The sequence below is a fragment of the Scophthalmus maximus genome, chromosome 3 (assembly GCF_022379125.1).
Source record: "Scophthalmus maximus strain ysfricsl-2021 chromosome 3, ASM2237912v1, whole genome shotgun sequence".
NCBI lineage: Eukaryota > Metazoa > Chordata > Actinopteri > Pleuronectiformes > Scophthalmidae > Scophthalmus > Scophthalmus maximus.
Genome location: NC_061517.1, coordinates 5,384,900 through 5,407,767, shown reverse-complemented (window position 1 = coordinate 5,407,767; position 22,868 = coordinate 5,384,900). Strand labels below are relative to the sequence as shown.

General features: G+C 42.0%; 3 protein-coding genes, 1 long non-coding RNA gene and 1 other non-coding gene across 6 annotated transcripts; 1 reads left to right on the top strand and 4 right to left on the bottom strand.

The window, feature by feature from the left end:
- Positions 1–6,741, bottom strand: kansl2 (KAT8 regulatory NSL complex subunit 2). The gene is made up of 9 exons (XM_035644530.2): positions 6,600–6,741; positions 5,041–5,298; positions 4,780–4,955; positions 4,578–4,692; positions 3,973–4,136; positions 3,712–3,875; positions 3,038–3,134; positions 2,092–2,345; positions 1–315 (listed from the first exon to the last, which is right to left on the bottom strand). Exons 2-9 carry the CDS (start codon positions 5,289–5,291, stop codon positions 97–99), a joined length of 1,440 nt encoding a protein of 479 aa, XP_035500423.1. The 5' UTR covers positions 5,292–5,298; positions 6,600–6,741; the 3' UTR covers positions 1–96.
- Positions 2,756–2,889, bottom strand: LOC118317608. Its single transcript, XR_004795474.1, has one exon. It is a non-coding gene; the product is annotated as a small nucleolar RNA SNORA2/SNORA34 family (small nucleolar RNA).
- Positions 6,742–6,849: 108 nt separating the features above from the next.
- On the bottom strand, positions 6,850–14,752 carry ccnt1 (cyclin T1). Of its 2 annotated transcripts, none has more exons than XM_047331077.1 (9): positions 14,549–14,752; positions 13,727–13,808; positions 13,491–13,619; positions 12,727–12,787; positions 11,969–12,031; positions 11,797–11,851; positions 11,503–11,666; positions 11,289–11,359; positions 6,850–11,181 (listed from the first exon to the last, which is right to left on the bottom strand). In XM_047331077.1, the coding sequence occupies exons 1-9, from the start codon at positions 14,719–14,721 to the stop codon at positions 9,925–9,927; spliced, it is 2,055 nt and encodes a 684-aa protein (XP_047187033.1). In that variant the 5' UTR covers positions 14,722–14,752; the 3' UTR covers positions 6,850–9,924. The 2 variants fall into 2 exon arrangements, with proteins under 2 accessions (XP_047187033.1, XP_035501051.2); XM_035645158.2 differs by having other exon boundaries at positions 11,797–11,842.
- Positions 14,753–16,220: 1,468 nt separating this feature from the next.
- On the bottom strand, positions 16,221–20,627 carry LOC118317198 (SAP domain containing ribonucleoprotein). The gene is made up of 11 exons (XM_035645683.2): positions 20,493–20,627; positions 19,545–19,644; positions 19,258–19,301; positions 19,077–19,147; positions 18,755–18,806; positions 18,591–18,664; positions 18,186–18,223; positions 17,978–18,003; positions 17,814–17,882; positions 17,562–17,648; positions 16,221–17,364 (listed from the first exon to the last, which is right to left on the bottom strand). Exons 1-11 carry the CDS (start codon positions 20,523–20,525, stop codon positions 17,323–17,325), a joined length of 636 nt encoding a protein of 211 aa, XP_035501576.1. The 5' UTR covers positions 20,526–20,627; the 3' UTR covers positions 16,221–17,322.
- Positions 20,531–22,765, top strand: LOC118317199. The gene is made up of 2 exons (XR_004795366.1): positions 20,531–20,664; positions 21,995–22,765. It is a non-coding gene; the product is annotated as an uncharacterized LOC118317199 (long non-coding RNA).
- Positions 22,766–22,868: the final 103 nt, after the last annotated feature.

The following is a 22,868-nucleotide window of genomic DNA, read 5'->3' as shown; positions in this document are numbered from 1 at the left end:
TTGTGAACAAGATTTTTTTTATTAGACCCATTTCTAACACTGTGACATACAGTGAACTTGTAGGATGTTGTTATCAGTGTGTCGGCAGACCTCAGATCACGAGTTAACCTGGTCGTCAACGTTGGCAGCCACGTCCCTTTCGGACAGCTCCTGTCCCGAGGCGTCCAGGTCGACCTGTTCCGGGTCGTCTCCGGTCAGGATGTCCATAGGCGCCTCAGCGATAGCTCTGATGGTCTGGTCCTCCAGGGCCAGGGCCGTGTCAAACTGAAGCGGCGATGGGGGACCCTGCATACCATCCCCTTCCACATCCAGGTCCTGCATAACAGGAATTATTTATAAAATCTAAAAATCGTAACATTACACCTTCTGAAACCAATTCTCAGTTACGCGTATAGACATTTGTTTTTTTAATGATTACATCACTGATCGTCGGGCGGGGGCATCCTTGTTTTGGGACGACAGATCTAGATGATCAGTTGTTACTGCTTTTGACAGTGCAAGTAAATCTTACAAGATTTTTTTTAAACAAACAAACCAAGACCCGTTAACATGAAGATATACAGAATGGTAACTCATGGATTAGACAAATTTCCCATGATTACGAGAGAAAGTACAGTTCTGAGATGCAGTTCTAGTTAAGTTCTCACACGAGTTACAGCATTTTGTTTTAGTCTGGTTGAATAACTATCGGGTTTATTTCCTGCCCTTGGTTTGATTAATTTGAATATAGAAACTACAAAACAGCACCAAGAGCCTTCAGAGGACGTGGCCTTTGTCCAGTCAAACAAATTCTAGATCTGACTCAACCACAAGACAAGTTTGAGCTGAGCGGCTCCGGAGCCAGGAGCCATTTGATGACCAACAAGCAAAATCACCCTTTTACTAGCAAGTATCTGGAGAAGGAATCAAGGTTTGACCTGGACTGCCTGTGAAGTACAACTCTTCCTGAGGTTTGGAAAGATTGGACCTTCTTCCTTTGGTATAACTGTCTCACTTCTGGCCCGAGCGCATTCAAACCAAGTGGCTGTTGTGAACATTGTCACATGGCTTTTTTCTGAAGCATCCCTCTGAGTAAAAGGACGGCAAACCAAATGGAAAAATGCAACAAATAAAACCAACACAGCTAACTGGCCCAGTTCAGACCTGGTTTTGAACATCTGTCTTGAGACCAGATCCGTAGTGGATACCTGGAAGTTCGGACCTGGCATCACAAAGCGTCCTGGATGGGTCTCCTGTGACAAGGGGTTTCGTCCCATTTCCCTTCACTTGGCACTACCCCTCCGTTTTGCACGTTCTTGCGTAGGGTAGGGTTTCCCATTTCTTTTGAAGATCAAGGGGTAGGGGTTATCTACCCCCTCAAACCACTTCAAACGTAGGGTGGGTCAAATGCTGACTTCAGGTGGACTGGAGGAACGGAGGGGTTGGGCCAAAGGGCTGGGCCAATTGAGGGGAAATGGGACGGACCCTAGATCTCACGTCCCTGTTCTGTATGCAAATAAATACTTGTCATTGCTACTCATTTCTGTTTAGAAAGAACAAATGATGTTTATACCCAGTGTGAGTTTACAAATGTGTGAGAGAGAGAGAGGGCCTTCTACTGTGGAAAACGTTTTCACCCATTTGAGAAGGAATAGGAATCGTTATGTGGTGGTTGATCCACATATGGGCGCTAAAAAGTTGTAAAATTACTTTCAATTCATTGAGAAACTGCAGCAGGTCAGAAGACGTCAGCTGAGCAGGCGGTCCTTCTGTGAACCAGGACGCATTTGCGTTGACACGGCAAAAAAAATGTGTCGCAGACCCTCCGAGTGTGGTCTGAGTGATCAGATCCCAACAAGCATTGAGGACACACCGGTATTCAGCGCACTCCACTCAGGAAGGATGTTAATACCAGACCTGAACAGGGTCTTAGATTGACAGTTGACAACGTATGTTTGAGTCGCACCGGACAAAAAGTTACAGTAGTTGCGAAGGCCTCCTAAAAATAAAGGCACTGCACGATCTAATAATAAATATGGAACACGACATTATTAGTTACAGTGCAGATTGTGCGTTAGAGGAGAGTGGTTGGGCAATAACGTAACTACGTACATCGCTGAACTCTAAGGGAAGGCTCTCTGTGGGCTGAAGCTCTGCTGCGCTCAGATACATGTCTCTGCTCGCGAGGGTGAGCTGATCCTGCGGCGGTGGTTCCTGCTCGGGCTGGTGCATGGGGGGAGGCAGGGCGAGGTGAAGCGGGCAGCGGGGATCGTCGGACTGACCCAAGTGCACGGTGCGGTCACAGGGGACGTCTTTTAGGCCGGGACACATTTTGAAGAGCACCTGATTGTTGTCCTGGTAGATGTCTGAGCGTCAGGTAGTCAAGGAAAACTATATGACACAGACACACAAACACACACCAGCAGACAAAGAAACGCCCCTATTTTTAAAGGTAAAACCACTAAATGCTGACATGTAAACACTGACCACTGGGAAACACTGGCAACACGCTTGCTAAATACCACAATTATTCTTAAAAAAATAATCTTGCTGTATTATTTCTTAATACAAATCTCCTTATTGGGTGCTCTATGCTCTGGGTTTGTACAGCTTGATCACAACACAACACTGGCATCTGGACACAGATTAGCCACCATCTGCCTGAGCAGATACAAAGAAAACTGCAACGCAAATCCAATATGAATTCACGAGACAGAAACCATGAGACTACACTAAATGACATGGTGTTGAAATAAAGGCAGGAACAAAACTGGGATTTTGTACCTTCCCACTGAATTGATTAGCCCCTTTGTTACTCTGGGAAAAATCAACAGACCATAGGAAGGAGTTTATATGGGCGCCCTTTGAAACCAGCAGCTACTGCAAGCTGCTGGTCTTGATTGGGGCCAAAAAGAGTGAAAGATGGACGACGGTGTAAATGAGAGGACAACATTGTTTGCAGCGAAGTTTGAAATTTAAAATGTCAAAGTCAAGTTAGCTTTTCTTCCCCAACCCATCTTCTTGTTTGGAAAGAGATTATACTAGTGGTTTAGGATACGTAAGACACAGTGCCGGGTCATAGGCAGGCAGGGATTGACGCAACGGGTTCCCTCCTCGAAGGAGATGCATTTCTCATAGACGGTTCTTGAGTGTGGCTACAACAGAGGAAATAAAGTGTTAGATGGGATGAAATAACTAAATAGTATTTCCTGAATAGCAATATCACCCTCACAAAGAACATTGTCATTACTGGTTCCCCCCCGAAAATTTTATGAAATTCTTTTAAGTGTTCTTCATGAGATGGGATTTAAAGTAATCTTTAAATAAAGAAATAAAAGATGCTTTTAACATCAAAAGGAAAAATCAAATTCCAGTGAACGATAAAAAAAAAAGGCCCATGGATGCTGAGCCCCGTGTTGACACAGTTGTCATAGTGACTGCTACACTTCTTCCGTTGTATTGAAGTTCCAGTTCAAACTGTTGAAAGCAACTTCTGTGACTAGGATTTCATTTCTGGAGAGAATCCCTCCACCCATGAACACCGAGGCAGGGGCAGAAGTTCAGACATGGATGTAGTAAAACCGGGGCAGATAAACAATTCACATGGCCAGACAGCTCTAAGAGTAAGTGAGAATTTCTTATTCTCTGGTGAACTGAACATTTAATTTTAATTTCATGTCTACAATGGTCACTAGCGCTACTGCTTTCAAATCTTGTCTGTGATGGTCACACCTGAGCAGCCCCTTCTGTCACGGCCTGCCTGCGCTCCCTCAGCTGCCGGTGGAGCAGGGCTTCCACGCCATATCGACGACGATATCGACGCAGAGCTTTGAGCTTCTTCAGGTTCTCCCTTTCCTTCACGGACAGTCCCTCAGGGCCCGTCAGCAGGCTGCTCCCTGTTATCAATAAAAAGAAATACAGATATCATTCTGTGAACATGAAAGTGTGCGAAGAGAATCATTGGAACAGGTCTCAAACTAGTTGTATATTTACCCAGAGTTTCGTGCTCCACTTTGCGGTTGTGCAGGTATCTGCGCTTCTTCTCCTTCAGCAGGTGCTGCAGGCGTTTGAACTGGTCAATGTAGAGCGACTGGAGCCGGATGAGTTTTTCTCGGGTGATGAGCGCTACCTCCTCTGCTGTGTAAACTCCTGCATGTCTACGAAGGGAACAAAAATACACCATTAAAATCAGAGACAAATGAGCCATGCCACAGCTATGTGAAACTCTCCCAACAAGCTCCCACCTAGTCTGAAGACAAAATCAAGACATTTTACCACATTTGCTTATAAGGGGCAGTAGACGATTTTGGAGAAACGTTGTTTGTTGTTTGTTCAAACCCGCAGCCTCGATATGAGAGTCGGACACAGCAACATCGAGGCCAAAACCCCTGAGTCATAGCCCGTCTCTAAGGTGTCAGGGAGCATTTATTTTGGTTTCAATTTACAGAGCCAGGCCAGACACAGAACCAACAGCTAGCGGACCGTGAGAAGTGTATTGCTTTAGAATCGCTAACTGGCCCTTTAACACAAAGTCAAATAAAATGACAATATCAGACCAAAGGAGAACTTCAGAGGTAGTTTGATGATTAAAAACTAACTTCAGAGGATCTTCGTGATCACTGTCAACACTGTCGGCGTCACTGTCGGGGTCTCCCCTCCACGTCTGGTCAAGTACCATCGGTCCCTGCTCCTCCTCGCTCACACTGTCCTCATCTGCCCAGAGAGGTAAATGTCAATATTATATGTATACTCCGATGATAAAAGAAGAAGTATTTCCTGGTCTGAACTTGTCCCACTCACCTACAACACGACTCGCTTCCGAACGGCCGCTGCCGTCAACACTATGAGTCTCGGCGCGGTTGTACCCGCTCAGCTGAGACAACAGTGCTTCTGGGGATGGTGCAGACGCCGCCTTTCTCATCTGAGCTCGGAGAGCCATGGCGTTCCTGCGAGCATGCTCTGCACAGAATGTCACTCTGATGCACAGACAGAGGGAGTCAGAAAGATGCTTGGCAGGTATCTGTTTTCAAGCAGGAGAAATTTAGATGGTTTTCTACTCACCCATCTTTCCTCTCCACTTTTGGTCCGGCGTTGGGGCAGCGCTTGCCGTTCTTGGAGGAGACATAGCTGCACTGCTTGTACGGGGCGTTCTTGTCCTCCAGAATGTGCTTGATGCAGAACTCCAAGCCCTCTAGGCGGGGCTGGGAGCATGGTCGCTGGGTGAACGAGCAGGCCTGAGGCTCCTGGGGTCGGGGTGTCTGGGTCACCCGGTTCCGACTCGACGGCAAAACATGTATTCGTATCCTGTTCATTGCTGGTCTGCAAAAAATTAAGCAAATGTGTAAACTGATTCAGAAGTAATCATTTGAATCATTCTCAAGCAAATAATGACAGACTCCCTAGTTCCAGCTTCTCACATAAGGATTTGCTGCTTTCCTCTGTCTCGAATGACGGTAAACTGCATATATTTAGGTTTAGTTGATGTCGTTTGAGCACAAGGGAAAATACGAGGGACGTTTATTCATTTTTTTGGCATTTTATAGACAAAGGATTAATCAAGCTACGGTGACTAGGAGACATTAAATTCTAGCAAAAATCCAAAACCACCCAGTTTCAGGTTGTCAAATCTGAGGATATTAACACAACATAATATCCTTTGGATTTGTACAGTTTGTCCGTTGTAGTCTCAAATATCACATTGCACAAAGAAAACACAATGGTCGTCTTTTCTAACATTTTACAGACGATGAAAACAGTCGCCGATTAAACTGATATTTGGTTTCTATCATTTGTCCTTTATGACGACACAAGCTTTTGGACGGACAAAACCATGAGAAATGTTACGCCATTTTTACAGACAAAAGATCATTCACCGAAATATGAAATAAGTTGACTGGTGCACTTACTGCATCCTGCAGATCAAACTTGTATGTAAATAATGTAATTGAAGAGGAAGCTTTAAAGCAGATTAGACTAAAAAATACACATTTTATGAATCCACGTGGCTAATTTTGACCTTTGCCAAACTGTGGTCCAAAGGTGAAAGATGATAAAGATTTTTTTTTTTTAAATTAAGATGCATAGATAACCATATGAGTCTTAAGTAATAATCAGCGTGTTTTCTGACAGTATAACAAATACGGACGAAACGTTACAAACATTATTCATCATGTCATCATAGAGAAACGTTCGAGCAGGCGGTGGCAGGTGGTTTGTCACATTCTGGTCATCGTCACAAATGAACACACATGGCACGCAAAAAAAAAATTCACATTTCAAACCAATCACAGCATTTCCCATTCAAAGGGTGAAGAAAATGCTTCTGTTGGAGACACAAATGCATCGGAAGTGCGTTTCTGCGGCGGTTGAACGAGTCGAACCGAGGCGCCACACCGCGCGTCAGCCCGCCTCCCTCCACTGCGTCACCCTTCCAGTTGACGAGTCGCCATCTTTGTTTAACGGATGCTAACGTTAGCACACCGCTAATTGTCGCAAATTCGTGGCCAAGGACGGGGTTTTTACGGACCGACGGCAGCCAAAGAGTCGCCTTTCTCAATATCATCACCCCCGGTACGAGAAGACGAACATGTGGTTGTTGTTTTTTTGGATAACATGCTCACCTCTCTCAGCGCCGTCCGCTCGGCTCTCGCTCCTGCAGCACACTGCGTGAACACTGCCACAGCCGCTGCAGTCACACACTGGCCCCGCCCTCTCAGACCTCCGATTGGCCAAAGCGGCAACACTTCCACGGCACGTCATTGGCCAAGTCTAGTTGTCACTCAAAGTAGCACCGAACGTGTTTTTATTTCTTTCCCCCTCCCACAATATTTCAGCTGGAAAGTTTTATAGAAACTTGTAATGCAAAGAGCGTTTTCTTAAAATATTTATTGACTTTAATTGAGAATAAAGCAACCACATTATATGAAAAAGACAGTGTTCACAGACACTACCACTCAAATGTTGGAGAACACCCCTATTTTTGCCAGTTGTTATTGAAATGTAAGCAATTGAAATCCAGTGAATAACCCCTACATGGTATGAAGGTAAGCAGTACACTGCACAGAGGAAGAAAAAAAAGGTTTATGTCACCAAATGTAAATGTTAGAGAAAACAAGCCTTTTTCGGCCAATATAGCAATGAAGTTAGGTAAGCCTCGGAAGTTAATGCAAAAAATTCCTACAGGTGGCCCAACTACTTACAAACAATTTGTCTGTAAGGCGGCAGAGTTGAAAAAAATCTGCCTCTGATGAATTATTAGGTCAACCCCATACTGTAGAAATTAAGTACTGTATATCGCCATTAGAATGGCGAGGAAAAGGCAAGACAGTCTCTAGGTCTACAGCAAAAGAATTAATAAGACAAAACAGACAGTGGCTTCACAAAGGTAGAAGAGCAGCAGAGTCTTCACATTTTAAAACCCCCATTGAGGTGATTCGGGATGGAGAGGAGAGAGGGCGAAAGCGAAGCAAATGACAAACGCAACATGTTTTGAGGGAATTTCTGCAACTGTGCTGCAACAATCTTCCCAAACAATGTTTAATTTCCTTTGTGGAAAAGAACACGACGGCTGTGTTCGGCTGCCTGAAGGAGTCAAAACTTATTCGATTAAATGTAAATCACTGATGCACATTATGTTCTATGCTTGAAATATCCATGTACACCGAGTAACTCTCCGTAACAACTTGAAAAATGGGGGTGTTCTAAAACCTCTGACTGGTTAGTGTAAAAATAACTGACAAAAAATACAAACAAAAAAAGAAATCCCATAATATTTCATTTCCAGACCTGAGTGTCACTAAAAAACACCAAGACATGAAATAAACATGAAACTTATTGTAGCTATGTGAATTTTGCATTGATAGGTTGCACGAGTTTCTTCCATTTTTTCTCACATTTGGGGTTTACTTTAAAAATGCGTGTCGTTTTGTACGACTTTCTCACAGCAAAAAAGTTAATACTTGAATGGGAAGATTTGTCCAGATCAAATTAATAAAAATTAAAAAAAAAACAATTTTCAAAAGTGGCAATGATATATTGGACATCCATTCTAATAGTCTAACCACAATACATGTAACACTTGGTCAATTGCATTGTAGGCAATCCTACCCAGATAAATATTCAGTGCATTTACTGTTTCCCTGTTACGACAACTAATAAAACCTCTGCTGCCGGAGCAAAGAGCTGTGCTCTTTCCACACATTTTCCATATATCAAGGGAACAAAGATATCTTACAATTTGTATGGCTGATTTGTTGTACTGCATTACTGTGAACTGCCTGAAAACAAATGAGTTCTTGATCACCAACTGAAACAAAACAGAGAGCAGGTTAAGAGAGCAGTAATACTATACAATCAAAAACCATATAAAGCTTAATATGTGAATGAAATATACAGATGATACCCGATTTACTTGCCAACAAATAGCACCTCTTCCAAAAAAATTTAAAACATCAATTCAGATTAATTACAGTATTAAACTTGATGCTCATGACCCTGTAGTGGAGGTATGTTGAGAACCTGTCTGCCATTTTGTGATTTTACACAAATGGAGAACACATGTAAACAGTTTTGATGAATCGTGGCTTGGGCAGGGATTTTAAAAACAAATTGAGACCGAATATCCTGTAATTTTTTTAAGGTATGGAGTCAAAACACAGCTTTATAATTAGACCAGCATGAAATCGACACCGCATACACTGATGTTTACAAATGTAAAAAAAAAAAATCCCCAAAAGGAAACGCGTAAATAACAGACAACCATAACGACAGACAGGTGACCCATGATGTCTTAGATAATCTGAGTATTTCGTTGTACACTGTGCACGATATAGTCACCACAAAGCTAACACCAGCACAAAAATTTGTTCTTCTAGGAGTGAAAAGCGTGTCCATATATTCTGCTTATTCTTCCTATAAATGTAGCTGTGGTCGCCCCACAAACAATGGACAGGCATTTCCTTTTCTTGGCTGGTACTTTCTTTATTGTGACCATACTGCGTAGATATGTTTGAACTCTCTGAACCCCTTTGACAAACCATAAACGTATATTCTTGGTATGAACTTTGTCCGTTAGTGTGATCATTACAGAAAAATGAATATGAATATTTTACAACCATTTAAAACAATGACTGCAACACTCAAAAAATCTTAAAACAAAAAAGTACAAGCTTCCTTAATTTACATCTCTTTTTTTGCAATTTTCTTATGACAAAATGTAAAAAAAAATATTTCATGTTTGTTTTTTAAACATTTTACAATCTTTGTACAAGTTAACCAAATAATACAGAAAAAGAAAGATGGGGCAATCATTTTTTTTATTAAGATTATGGCTGTTAAAAAAAATAAATGACCTAAATATTGAAAAGATGGCTTTGGAGACATGCACTCTCAAACTAGCCTGTACAGTCTTGATGAAGAAATATCCCTCTGTCCAAAAACAACAGAGAGAAAGCCTTAAAAAAAGGTAGAAAAGGGGGGAACATGTTTTTTTTAAGTATTCAATTAATAAATAACATACTATAAAAACTTTATAAAAAAGACAATCTGTATAAGAAGACCTAACAGGTATGTGAAGGAAATCTTTTAGTTTCCTCATGATTTCAAGACAACTTTTTTCTAAAACAGTAATCAGGTCCCATCATTGCATTTCATTTGAGTTAGCAATAAAAGAAAAGGAAAAAAAATAAAATATATACACTTTCTTGTCATTTTTTTCCCCCTCACGTTTTGCAAGCTTTTCAAGCCATTATTGCCCCACAAGTGAAGTGTAGAAAGAAAAACTAATTTGTCTCACCAATACATTTCTCTGCTGTCACACCGAGAGCCCAATAAAAAACGTTGGGCATTGAGTTAAAGAAAAAAAAAAAAAAGATGCAATACCTTATGTAACAAGATGGATGTTTGTGATGACAAGCATAATGTACATAACGTCTCCTGGTCGGGAACTCATTTGGGTAACGGCGGCAGTGGTGGCGGTGGGTCCGAAGGCAGTGGTGGGGGTCTGGAGTTGTTCCCTCTGGAGCCACCGCTGTACCGAAAGTCCCCGTATTGGGATCTGTAGTCGAACATGGACGGCTGGGAGGGCTGGACCCCCTGCGCGCTCAGAAGTGAGTTCAGCATTTCAAAAGTGTCCTGGTACTCGTTCGACTGGGCCCCGCCCGCCGCGCCGTGCCCGTTAGTGTCCGTCTTTTCGTTTTTGGAGTGCGGATAGCCCCCTTGGTGGTGGGGAAGGCCCAAGGCGGGAAGAATGTCAGGACCGTGCCCCAGAGTTTGTCCAGAGGAAGACAGGGACGGAAGCTGGTAGGGATTCCTAGAGGACTTGCTGACTTTTGTGGCAGGGTGAGAGACTGCCGCGGGGTCCTGGGAGTGTGTCCTCTTGCGTGATGCTGAAGAGGATGAAGAGCCTGTTCTGGAGGAGTCATTTGGGACTTTTTTGCCACTTCCTACTGCCCCACCGGCGCCAGATGAATGTTTATGTGACGAGGAAAGAGAGGCGCCGCCAGAGGAGGAATGGTGGTGGTTCTGGTGATGATGGTGATGATTAGACCGATCCCTATGCTTGTCCCTGCTCTTGCCCTCCTCTCCTGAACTCCCCCTTTGCTTCTCAGGCACTCGTATCCTGACTTTGATGTCTGGATCCCGGGTGCCGCTGCCACCTCCCCCTGCTACGGGGAAACGCATTTTCAAAGAGCTCCGCTCGTGCCTCTCCTTCTCCAGTGGGATTTTCAGAATAATTGGCGAAGGGCTGGACATGTCAGAGGAGGACGAGCTGGACTGCTGGTGATGATGCTGATGTTTTTCCTTCCTCTGCTGCTGACCAATGAGAGCCTGGGCAGCGTTGGCATAGTCCCTCTTTACACTGGCCTCCATGTTCTCCAGCTTCCTCTTCTGGGCGGCCAGGACATCTGCGTTCTTGGCACGGTACTCACTCAGCGATACCTTTGCTGGGACATGGACCTCGTTGTTGGGCTGTTCTTCAGCTCCGGCCGGGTCTTTTCCACTCCAAGTCTCAGCGCTGCCAGATGCATCCCTCTCCTTATCGCCCATGGACAAGGAAGACGAGGCGGACGGCGGAGCCGACAGGCTCATCAGGCCTGCCACAGTACTCTCAGATGAAGCCATGGAGATCATGCTCATCATGGTGTCCCTCTGGTCACCGTCCTCCTGGACCTTTGGCTTGGCTTTGGGTGTCTGACCTCCGGCCTGTGAGCCAAAGAAACAGATAGTTGTGGTTAAGTGACTCAACTTAAAAAAAGTCCTCAGATGATGCCAATGAAAGGACCAATGAAAAAAAAGAGAAGAAGCTGTACCTTCCAATTGCGAATCCGTTTCAACCGGCTGGGTGTTTTCTCCAGAATCTGCAGGAACTCATGGGTGAGCTCTGAGGGAAGTAAAAGGCACCGTTAATGTATCTCACATTGTCCTCAGATTTGTCAGATAATTCTCTATGTTTACGAATGACTTAAGGGCCCTTCTTAAACACATTATTCCTGCTTGCGTCATGAGGTCGTCTATGGCACGTACCATCCAGCAGTTCAAGTGTGACTGTGGGATCGACATATTCCCACCAGTGTTTGCCATCTGTGGACACGGGGATTTCCCAGTTGGACCATTTGCAGGCGAGGTGGATGCACACACAGGCCACCACTGGCGGACTGTACTGCAGGCAGAACGTGGTTAAGTGCAGACTACGTGGCAGGATACGTCCCAGAAGGCGACGGAAAAGAAAAAACAAGAGGAGAGAAAACAGACATTCAGTATATGGAGTTTGAGGATTATACATATAAAAAAGCGTTTTATTGTGAACTGTGAATATACCTGTTGGTAGCCATAAAGTATGATGTTTGGGCCAGATCCTTGCTCGCTGGAACAACAACAGAACAAAGAAATACACTTAAAACCTGCAAATCAAAAAAAACGAATGCGCCAACGTACAATCGTACTGAAATATCCAAACAGGATTTCACACCACTTTAGAATAGATGCTCACCTCTGACAAGCTGAGTGCACTTGACAACATGAGTATGCGGATGGTCAATGGTGATTTCAAAAGCTGAAATAAAGGGGGACAAAGAGATGGGGGTTAATAAAGAACCAGACAGTAGATTTGGAGCATAATTACATGACAAGGATTTCCCCCCCCCCATTTAGATGGAATCACTAACAAGGGTCCTGGAAATCAGAAAAAAAAATGACTGTCGTTACACCAAACTAAATTTTGCAAAGAAAAATGTGGGATTTCTCTTTGTGTAAGGTCTTCTCATAACATCCACGGGGAAAAAATCAGCTGTTGAATGTGAAAAACATTAATGACATGTCTGTTAATTTGTTTTAAACTTATTTTGAACTCATATTCAGTTGCATGACAGTGGATTAAATCAAAGACGTGTTATTTTCTTCAACTCCAAGCTTGAAAACATGGTTTAAGATCGGGAACTAAGAGCCATCGTTCATGACAATGCAGCACGTCATCACACAGACCTACAACAAATGGCTTAAGAACAGGGAGGAGAAAAAAGAGGGAAATGTTGTAAGATAGTAATGACTTGACCAAAACATGAGTGGAAAACGTGAGTAAATGTAACGCAAAATGCTAATATGAAGCACGAATATGTCTTTCCATGACATCTAACAGCACATAGGGGGTTTCTGTGGACAAAAGTAACAACAGGTTAGCGCTATTTTTTTCTGTGTTTCTGCGGGGGGAAAAAACAAATCAAGGGACCCAGTTCTTTCTTCCCAACTTACCCAAGGTCTGGAGTATTATGCTCTCAAGAATGACCAGGTCTTGGGCTTGTTGCAGGTAGGCCTGAGGTTGAGAGGACAGGCACGTTACTCACTGGGCGCCCTCTGACCATTGTTGAACAAGAGCAACTGGACATGCCACGTGAGTTTGAAAATGTATGACCGTTTGTCTGTATGTGTCTCCAAGTTTAAAGCGAAAGGTCGTGTTGGCAGCAGCTGAACGCATTAAACCTACCTTTTCTCGTAGAGTGGATTAAAAGCTACGTAGCCTGTACAGATGCTCTTGTTTTACAACTAACAGACATCACATTACCTGGATGACTGAAAACCGAACACAGACAGTGGGATGCATTTGGTCATTTTCTCTCTCTCTCTCTCTCAACCTACATAACATGCAACCTCAACATCTGAGGTAACAGCAGTTCATACTGAAACACCTCACCACGTCATTGTACCCCATTTCAAATGCAATGTGAAATGCAGGCATACAGAAGGGTTAAAATAGCTGTTAACCTTAATCCGCGATAGATTTTACACTGCCGAACATCAGGAGAAGAGAAATGTGATGGTGAGAGTCACTGGGAGCAATAATAAAGTTAGTGGTCCACTGAAAAAACATGTTTAATTAAAAACCCCAACGTATATTCTTCATAATTCTTGTTTGCACGTATCACGTTTCATGTCAAAACCATGTTGCGAGAGCTGCCCGACCGGGAAAAACTCACGAAGAGACAAAGGGGAAACAAATGCAGAAAACGTTCACTTACGTCGCTGCGTACATCAGGTGAAGGATCCTGAGGATTGAGGCATGCATGGGCCACTTTGATAACGTGTTCTAGCTTACGGGGCTGCTCCTCCACCTTCGCTGCGAGGAAGAGGGCGGCGGGAGAGATGACCTGGCGAGAGGGGGAGGAAAAACAAAATGACCACAATCAAGTTCATGAGATGAAAGCATTCACACTGACAGTTGCATCGGGGACTTAAAAAGAAAAACAATACTTACATTTCGGTGGAATCTGGTGAAAGACTGGACCATGTAGAAGCGATGCATGTACACGATGGCTGTGTTAATTGTGAGTTGGGACCTGATGCGTGGTAATTAAGGACAATGTAATGAGCAGCACTGGAACACACTGTGTGCAGGGACTGGGACTTGTGGGGGGTTTCGTGCAAGTGAAATAACAACGCGCGAGTTCAAAATTAGCTAATTATTCACATTTGCTTACTATGACTGCTATGGACCGACTGTATGTGTCTGAAATTAAGACTGACCTGATCTGATCAGGGGCAGAGCAGTTGGAGGTTCCAAGTTGGAACCCCCTCAGCTAGCTGCACACCGGCCAGGGGTTGGACGGAGGCGGTTGTTTTAAAACGAAACGAAGGCGTTCGCCCTGCGGATGTGGCACGCAAACACCGACACTGACAACACGCCGTGTCCACACGCAGCACGTCGCCCGAGTCCACAGACATTCCTCGCGAGCGCGTACAGTAAGGAAGCGATGCTAATGCTAATGCTAACGTCCCGGAGGCCCGCCGACCGCACCGGGCCTTCGCGGCCCCGGTGCAGCCTGCCACTACGCCGCTCTCGGGCAGAGTTAGCTAGCCATGGTGGACACGATTAAATCGCGAACCGCCACACGGGGACAGATTGATAACACGGAGGCCGAGGCAACGCCTACGAAACGAAACGAAAGACAACAACAAACACCAGCGGCGCCCTCGGCACGAACCGGCGTTACGAGAAGCTACACACCTCGCTAGCTAGCGAGCTAACGGCAAGGCTAGCAGAGACGCCAGCCGTCGATGCCCCCGCGACAAAAGATACACGTTGAGCCGCTGCCCCATGTCCTGGAGCAGGTTGGCCGCCTGTTGCCTGTAGGAGAGCTCCTTGTCGGGATCGAGGCCCGCTCGCCGAGATGGGCTGTTGTCGATCTGCTGCCGGGTGTAGTACCATTTGTTATTACAGCTTGCGGGGAGAGAACGAAACGAAGCCGCCATCACTGAGAAGGACGAGAGTTTAAAATTGCTGTGCGTCACAGGAACATACGTCACACGGGAGAGGGGAGGGAGGGGGGGGGGGGCGTAATTCAATTAGAGACCAGCAGGTGGCGCCAGAAAAAAAACCCGCCAAAATAAATGTTACTGCAACGGAATGACGGATGTATTATGATAGGATCATAACAAAATAATAATGATAATAATAACTATTAATATTATAGAACTAAATATGCAAGTCTAGTATGTATATATGTCTTGTACAGGCATAGTAATGTTTCATCATAATTGCATAGATGAGAACTGAAATATCTACACATCAAATAGATATAAACTAAGGTTTTGTAAAATAAAATATAAATTTAAAGAAACTACAGCGAGTCTGTTTTTTTTTCCCTGGAAAATCCACAAAAGTCGACATTGTCATAGTTCATAAAGCCTTTATGAAAAATGCTGTGTCCGGAAATAAATATTTGAATGCTACTATTGTCAACGATTTGTGTCAAAAATTGACCGTGTCATCAAGAAACCTTATTAATATGATGAAAAAACAAACACATTCAAACACCCCTCCGTTTGATTTGGGGCTGTTATTTCTGTTGATTTTCCATTATAGTTAAATTTGTGTATTTTGCTTTTTTGCAAAATACACAATGCAAAGTACACAATGCAAAGAAAATACTCATTCTTTGCATTATGAAAGAAAATTTATTCCATAGAATAAATCTATATATAATCTTGGAAACATTTCACAGCCACACACAATAAAATTCCACACAACAGAAATCTTAGAAAACATACAATTTTCATTGTTAGTTTTGTGTTAATGTTGTTCGTTTAGCCAAGACCAAATTCAAATAATAATTTCATTGCATTGGCTGGAAAATGACATCATTCAGGGTGTGACTGTACAAATCTTATAACTGTAGCTGTCAAACGCATTTCTGCTAAGTTTCAAGTAACAGCAAAGTCAAAGTAAAGCTTATAAGTCCTAAATTTTGGGACTTTGTATATCTCTGACTCCAGAACAGAGGCCTAACCAATAGCACTTGAGTGTCAGTCCAGAATCATAGTGCTACACATTAAAAAATGTATGATTCCATTTCTATAGCCTACCAATAATTCACTGTCCAAATTTAGAATCATGAAGAATTTGTACATGGATGACATTTCACACACTGGTTTGTGATCATGCGGAAGGGTAGTCTGAAAAGTGTCTTTCAATTTTGTATAATAATCCACGGAAATACTGATATAAAATATAATATATGTGATAAAAAGATTTTAAAATGAGGGTATTCATCTAAAAATTTTGTTAATCGTGTTAGATGATCAAAAATATCAATAATTAAGATAATGATTAAAAAACACTCCTGGCTGCACATAAATAATGTATAACTATGTTTACTGTTAAAATATACACCTTAAACCCAGGTCAAGTCACTAACTGCATACAATAAAGATATATGGAGTAAAAAGAAAGAATATGAAAGAAGCAGATATCAAAAAAATCAAAAACAATTTATTTTAAATCACAAAATGTTAGAAAATGGACAGATAACTGAAGCAATGTGCCAATTGAATCCCAAAAGGAAAACAAGACAATAAACAGGCTATCTGAAGAAAATAAATGAAATCAAAAGTATGATTAAATACAAATATGTGCGTTTTATCATCTAAATTGAAAAATAATATTTAACTGCATAATCTTTAATAAACAGACTTTACTTTGGATTATCCTGAATTTTCGATGTTCAGTTTCACTTCTTCTTAGTTTCCTCAAGCCAAATACTTTACTGATTCTCTGCTGCGCCAACTGAGATTTCTTATTTTTATTATATTGCTTTCATGAAGAACATTTTTTAGATGCCGTGTTAGAATTATCACGTGCATTAAGGAAAATTGTCACAGTCTAATTACATCCTAATTCAGATTGCAACTTTTTTGAAAGCACCCTCGGTGCCTTAAGACTAACTTCTTTCCTCAGTTTTCTCAATTCTTCAGTTTAATTCGTGGAATTGGAAGTGATTTTATTCTGTATTTCATTAGTGGATCATGTGGTAACTCGTAACCTGAGATGTGGAGAATATACTACTCCCACTAAACAAGATGGAAGGCTTACTGTGAAGCAGGTTTAGGAAGTTTTAGACTTCATTGTAGCTTCAGAGGACCAAATCAAAGATAGTGAGATTGATATTCAAGAGATGAGCAGTAAGATGGGCAATGATGAGTTCAAAAAAAAAAAAAAAACACTTTTCACAGGAACTGATACCCATAACTCTTATACAAAGGTCAGGCAAATGAAAAGTGTTGTTTTAAAGAAATTGAAAATAACTGTGATCCCGGAACAAAAAAAGATGCTCTATTGAGTTATGAATATGAAAAACAGAATAAAACGTTTCTCAAATGTATAATGTCGCACTCACTTGAGGCTCAGCAAATAATTAAGAAGTGTTTTCTGTTTGTTTTCCTAACTCACCCCTTTGTATTTAACCACACTTTTGATTTACAGAGATCCGTTTTGAGAATTTTTTCATCTTCAAGGAATCTCTGTTGGACAGTCATGAAAATGCTTTACAAAAAAAGGGAAGTCTAAAACGTAATTTATTCTTTCCCAAATCGTTCAGCGCGCTTCAGTTTCTTTACCTGTGGAAAAAAACAAAAAGAAAATATTCACATTAATTCTTTCTAGTATGTCTTCATTCCCTGTTTTCAAAATCCCACCGATTCCCTCAGATGTTTTTGTGTAACATAGGATATTATAATAAAAATGTAACTGATCACTCTTTTTAAGTCAAACAGTAAAAAAATTTTTTTTTTTCAAGCAAATCGTTTAAAGTTACCTCAGCTTCATCTCCACCACCGGACTTTGCAACTGCCGAGACCCCAAACCTCTCCTTCCTTTTTTTCAGCTTTTCATCGTCTTCCATCTAGAAAAAAAAAATATGAATGTAAATGTCAATGCTACATTTAAACGTTATAGGGCAGGGGGGGAAAAAAAGTAAGTGTTTTATTTCACAGGTCCCACATTTTCCAGCCGGGGGAACTGGGAAGTATTATTACACAATGAAACAACCATACAGGCTCATATTCACCTTTTGTGAAATGGAGGACACGTTCATGCCGAACCTTTCCGCTCTCTTCTTCAGTTGGCCAACGTCCACCTTTGTGAGGGACGAGAAAAGAAATCCACTTAACTTTTTCTCATAAAACGAAGGAATGAATAAATGTGCCAGATACTTTTCCCCTCAACACTTACAGCAGCTTTGCTGTTTGCGACGAGACCTGTTTGGGAGAGAGATGAATAAAATGGAGGGGTGAGAAACAGCAGGTAGACACATCATAAAAAAACATGTCAGATGTTACTTTATGGCTTCTCTAATGTTTGTATGTTACATTACAGCAACATGAGACCGTTGCTTTAGTGAAACACTGAGTCATTTTAGTAAATCAAAGACACTACAGACCTGGAGCGGGACTGGGATCATCTGCGGGTAGGCCAAACCTGAAGAACAGCAAGAGAACCAAGTCAACATACAGTAGCTGGGTACAGTGATACCCTTGTGTTTTATTTTCAGTGTCTCTGCCACTTGGGAAGATAATTGACTCTTATAGATAGTAGTATAGTCTGTAGTATATGAATGTCTGATTCAAAAATGATTAGTAGTATTTGTTTTCTGTATTTGTTTTTCTGCTTTGTTAAAAACAATCTGATCATCTGCCTGCTTGTGTTTCTTGTCCCATCATCTTTTTTAGTGACATTCGACATCTGCATTTAAGTTGTGAGTAGTGCCATCTGTAGCCAAAGCTATAAAGACAAGACCCGATTTAAAAGACACTCAGGTAAAAGAGCGTGCTGATGCCTTCTTTACCTCGCAGCACGTATGGCCTTCTTGCTTTCAGATGTTGCAGGCATGTTGAAACGTTCAGCTCTCTTCTGTAGCCTCTGCTCAACAAAGACAAAAAGAAAAGTAAAATCAGAACTCGCTGATGTACTGGTTCCTGCTGGTTTTATGTGTAACAGTGTCATACATACTTCGCCAGAAGTTGATGGAGGAGTTATTTTCACCACCTTCTTATCGGTAGGTCTGAAAGAAAAACATAACATGAAAAGAAGTGGGAGTTACCAAAGACTGATTTTGCCTTAGTGATGAAAACTATTGCACATCGTTAACTGGTGTTTATAAATCTGGGGCAGACCATGTGGGCCATGTGAAAGCATAATATGAATTTACACACATCATCTCAATTCAACACTAGTGCAATCACTAGCACAGTCACAAAGGACGTAAGTCACTAATTATGATATCATATTTTGTTTGTTCGTTCAAAAGTAAAATAAATGACAGTGCACTTACGTCTCACACTCAACAGTTTCTGAATCCTTGTCGTCTTTTACGCTGTTGGCCGTCTCGACTTTTGTGAATTCCTAAAAATGAATCGGAAACTTTAATAACAACCTCACTAAAGAGAGTGTCTGAGAAAGGAGAGTGAAAGTGCGCATAACCTGGAAAACAACAACAACAACAATCACATTACCTCTGTATCCTCTGCCAGCACATCATCAACGTCCACGTCTTCCTCTGTTGTTCAGAATACGAGATGAAGGAATTTCCCACCGCCATGAAGAAAGAGGGGCAAATAGCGATCAGGAGTGTTATCACAATAATGAATGGAAAAAAAAAAAGATCTCTGGGGGCAAAATTGGGTTGTTGGATAGTGTCATGAGCGCAGTGGTAACAGGATGTTTTTGAATGCCTGTGCTCTTTAATAAATACCCAATTGTCCGACTGGTTATGCAGTGTGTGAAGCGTGTACATCCTCACCATGTTCCTCCAGGTAGGCCTGCAGCCGTGCGATGAGCTCCCCTTTGTTTCCCTTGGTTTCCAGACCTCGGGCCTCACACTCCTGCCTCAGTTCAGCAAGCTGCAACAGGAGACCCAGAACACAGCACTTTGAGTTTGAGGCGTTTGACTGTTTTGCTTTTTTGTTTTTGTCAGGAGGATCCTGGTTGGCTGCTGCTGGATCAAGGATCAAGAGTCCCGTCGCCAAATTAAAAAGCCACGGGACCAAGTTAGTTTACGACATTTACAGATTTACTGAGAAAATCCAACAATGTAGCACAAATATATCTCCGGCAGTCTATGCTAATTTATCATTTTGGTCTGGTGTTTCAATCTCGACTGGCACTTTGTGTCGTATTATTTGAATTTTTGAGCAATTATCCGACTTCCGGGGAGCTATTTAAGGGCAACACCGTGTATTACGAGCAGGTCGTCTTTGTACACAGTGTGTGATTGGTGGATTAAGTTTCTCTCACTCAGTCTCTTTTTTTCTTCAGAGCTGCTGTAACACGTGATGCTCCATTCATCTAGAGGATCAATACATTCACGCGTCATCCTGCCTGTAATATCCACGGAGATCAAACATTCCTTTAACGGCGGCGTTACTTTAATCTGATGGAGGCGGCGGAACCTTCTGTATCCGACGACCAGTTTCAACGTAACACTTCCGCGATAACTGCCGATTCCAATCAATGCCGCGTTCACTTAACGTTGCGTGTTTTAACTCGGTTAGCCGTTAGCTACGCAGCTGAATGAACAACGTGAACATCCGCCGGTTGTTCCGCCTTCGCGCGTTTAAACGGCGCGAACCTTCCATTTAGCCGCAGCCCTGCACTTTGGTACGACAACTAACGGTGTCTAAAACACGTTCTCCGACGGTAAACCCCCCTGACGACGGTGATAAAATGTAAAATTCGTGCTGTTACCAACCTTCAGCTTCTGCAGCTCGATCACTTCGGCCATCTTTCTTCTGTTGTTGTGCTACTTCCTCCGACCGAAGAGGAGACGCGCGCCTTCTGAACCAGTGGTATGAAGCCACAGCGCCACCCGCAGGACAGACCGACGCACTGCAGGCCTGTTTGGAAACCGGTTTCCTCAAAACGTTTGCGCACATTTTCAGTTATTCAGTGATATCGTGTTAAAAAAACAAGTTGTTCTGTCCTAAAACATATTTAACAATCTATGGCACTCTCTTAAAAATGTATCTTCATCTTTATTTTATTTGAGAGGGACAGTGCATATTAATAAACATTTCTGTAAATATGCCAGATTTAAGCCAAAAGGGCTAGTTTTCCTCTGCAGTCCCTCGCCAGATGTTACAATATTGCATATTGTATATATACATAATTGATGATTCATTTCATAATTAGCATAATAATTGGTGGTAGAGTAACAATTTACCCCTTAAAAAAGGACACTGTGAAAACACTGACACTCAAGTATTACAGGTAAATGTGTTTAGGGTATTAAAAGTTAAAAACAAATGGCCCTGAATTTCTGAAGGGTTCGACATCATCTTTTTATTTCCGTGTGCCATTCGGTGAATAAAACATATACAAAAGTAGTGCACAGTAAAAAATACTGTTACTACTGTCTGTGGAGATTCTAATTCATCCAGGACATAGTTACCCATGAGGGCATTGAATCGGGAAGCAACTGGACTTGGTTGTAGTTTCACCTCCCAACCAAGAGGCTTCTTCAGTTCTAAGTTGTGGTGAAGCCCAGGTATTAAGTTGTGGTTGTGTTTAACCACTGGGATTCACTACAACTTGGTTAGAACTGAAGAAGCCCCTTGGATGAGAGGTGAAACGTCTTCAAGGAACTACAACCAAGTCCAGTTGCTTCCTGATTCAACACCCCCGTGGATATACCGTTAATACTGTAAAACTACTGAGGCAGCTTTTCTTTTCTTTTTTACCGGATTGAGACGTGTTTTACAGTATGTTGCATTGATTTCACATGCCAAAACCCCATGTGAGGTCATACAGTACATGTTAGAGATGAGGCCTGAGGGGAGTTAGCGGGTTCATGGTCACCATAATGACAGATGATGCAGGTCTTAGTGGGATTTCGGCCGTGAATGCTGACATTGTTCAAAAAGAGGTTTAAACGGTGTCACAGCTTGGCATATGATATAGAGACAAAAAATCTTTCAACAAAGTGACTTTATAGTTCCAGCGGGTAGAAAGGACAAAGCCGGATGAATTTAGGGAGTCACAAGTGCTTCAATAATCCTCATTAACATTGCATTCCTCCTTTTTTTTCTCTCCCTCCGAGCACAGCCTCTCTGCGTGACCCATTGTTGTAATGACACAGAAACCAACAACTGCCTGTTGCATTTTAATATTTCACTTTTTAAAATTTAATTTCATCACCTCATCATATCTAAGCATAGCACATTTGCAGATAGTATAACTTTGATTCATTTACAGGACTGTTGAGAGTTTTCCATCATGTGGACTTGACAGCGGAGAATCGTCTGTTGCAACACGGATTTCCGTAAATCCACACGTAATTGGGAATGATTAGAGAGGCAGCCCAAAATGGGTCAGGTGACTTCAGCGGAGATTAAGGTGACCTCTAATTCTGAATTTGAAAGCGCATGATTTGTGGGATTGGCACCCAAAAAAGGAATGAGCCCTCATGATCCAGATATGATCCTGTTGTGTTGCAGGGAGCTTTAAACAGTCTGACAGCTCATTAAGTTGCACCAAATTTAGACCCTTTTAATTGTTGTTTGTTCTACTGTGGCCAAATTGCAAGATGCAAAAGAAACTAATCGTTTCATGTAATAATGTGGTGCAATCATAAGTATAAAGATTCTTTATTAAAATAAATGTATTAACAGCGAAATGCCAAAAAAATATATGTGCAAGTGGAAGAACTGAAGTGTGATCAGCAAAATGTCCTTAAAATATTAAAAGTACCTGTTGTGGAGAAAGATTGTTCATAGGAATGTTACATTATCATGAATTAGTGTGTAAGCAGCATTTACATATTAAGGAGCTCTTATGAACCACTTTTATTCCTGTTGCATAATTGGATCTATAACAACCTCAAGAGTTTATCATACATTTTGTCTTTGATCTACAAATCTGATTTACCTGCAAATGTAGCTGAAAAATAAATGTTGTGCTTTGCAAAATCGTATAAACCCTGGATTAAAAGCATAAAGTCGCATTAAACAAATATATTCAAGTGGAGAACTTGACTTAATTGTTCTGTTATGTTCCACCAGTAACTATATTCATATGTATAACACCCAACACATATCAATAAGGTTCACATGTGCAGGATGATTGTTGA

What these genes read in the sequence shown, in the direction of transcription:
- kansl2 (XM_035644530.2), bottom strand. Translation starts at nt 5,291, where the DNA reads ATGAACAGGATACGAATACATGTTTTGCCGTCGAGTCGGAACCGGGTG. An exon ending in AAAGTGGAGAGGAAAGATGG is followed by an intron (nt 4,956 to 5,040) that starts GTGAGTAGAAAA and finishes TCTGTGCATCAG; the next exon opens with AGTGACATTCTGTGCAGAGC. An exon ending in TTCCCTTAGAGTTCAGCGAT is followed by an intron (nt 316 to 2,091) that starts GTACGTAGTTAC and finishes CCTGTTATGCAG; the next exon opens with GACCTGGATGTGGAAGGGGA.
- ccnt1 (XM_047331077.1), bottom strand. Translation starts at nt 14,721, where the DNA reads ATGGCGGCTTCGTTTCGTTCTCTCCCCGCAAGCTGTAATAACAAATGG. An exon ending in TCACCAGATTCCACCGAAAT is followed by an intron (nt 13,620 to 13,726) that starts GTAAGTATTGTT and finishes CCCTCTCGCCAG; the next exon opens with GTCATCTCTCCCGCCGCCCT. An exon ending in CACACTTGAACTGCTGGATG is followed by an intron (nt 11,360 to 11,502) that starts GTACGTGCCATA and finishes TACTTCCCTCAG; the next exon opens with AGCTCACCCATGAGTTCCTG.
- LOC118317198 (XM_035645683.2), bottom strand. Translation starts at nt 20,525, where the DNA reads ATGGCCGAAGTGATCGAGCTGCAGAAGCTGAAG. An exon ending in GAAACTGTTGAGTGTGAGAC is followed by an intron (nt 18,807 to 19,076) that starts GTAAGTGCACTG and finishes TTTTTCTTTCAG; the next exon opens with ACCTACCGATAAGAAGGTGG. An exon ending in GTGGTGGAGATGAAGCTGAG is followed by an intron (nt 17,365 to 17,561) that starts GTAACTTTAAAC and finishes TTTTTTCCACAG; the next exon opens with GTAAAGAAACTGAAGCGCGC.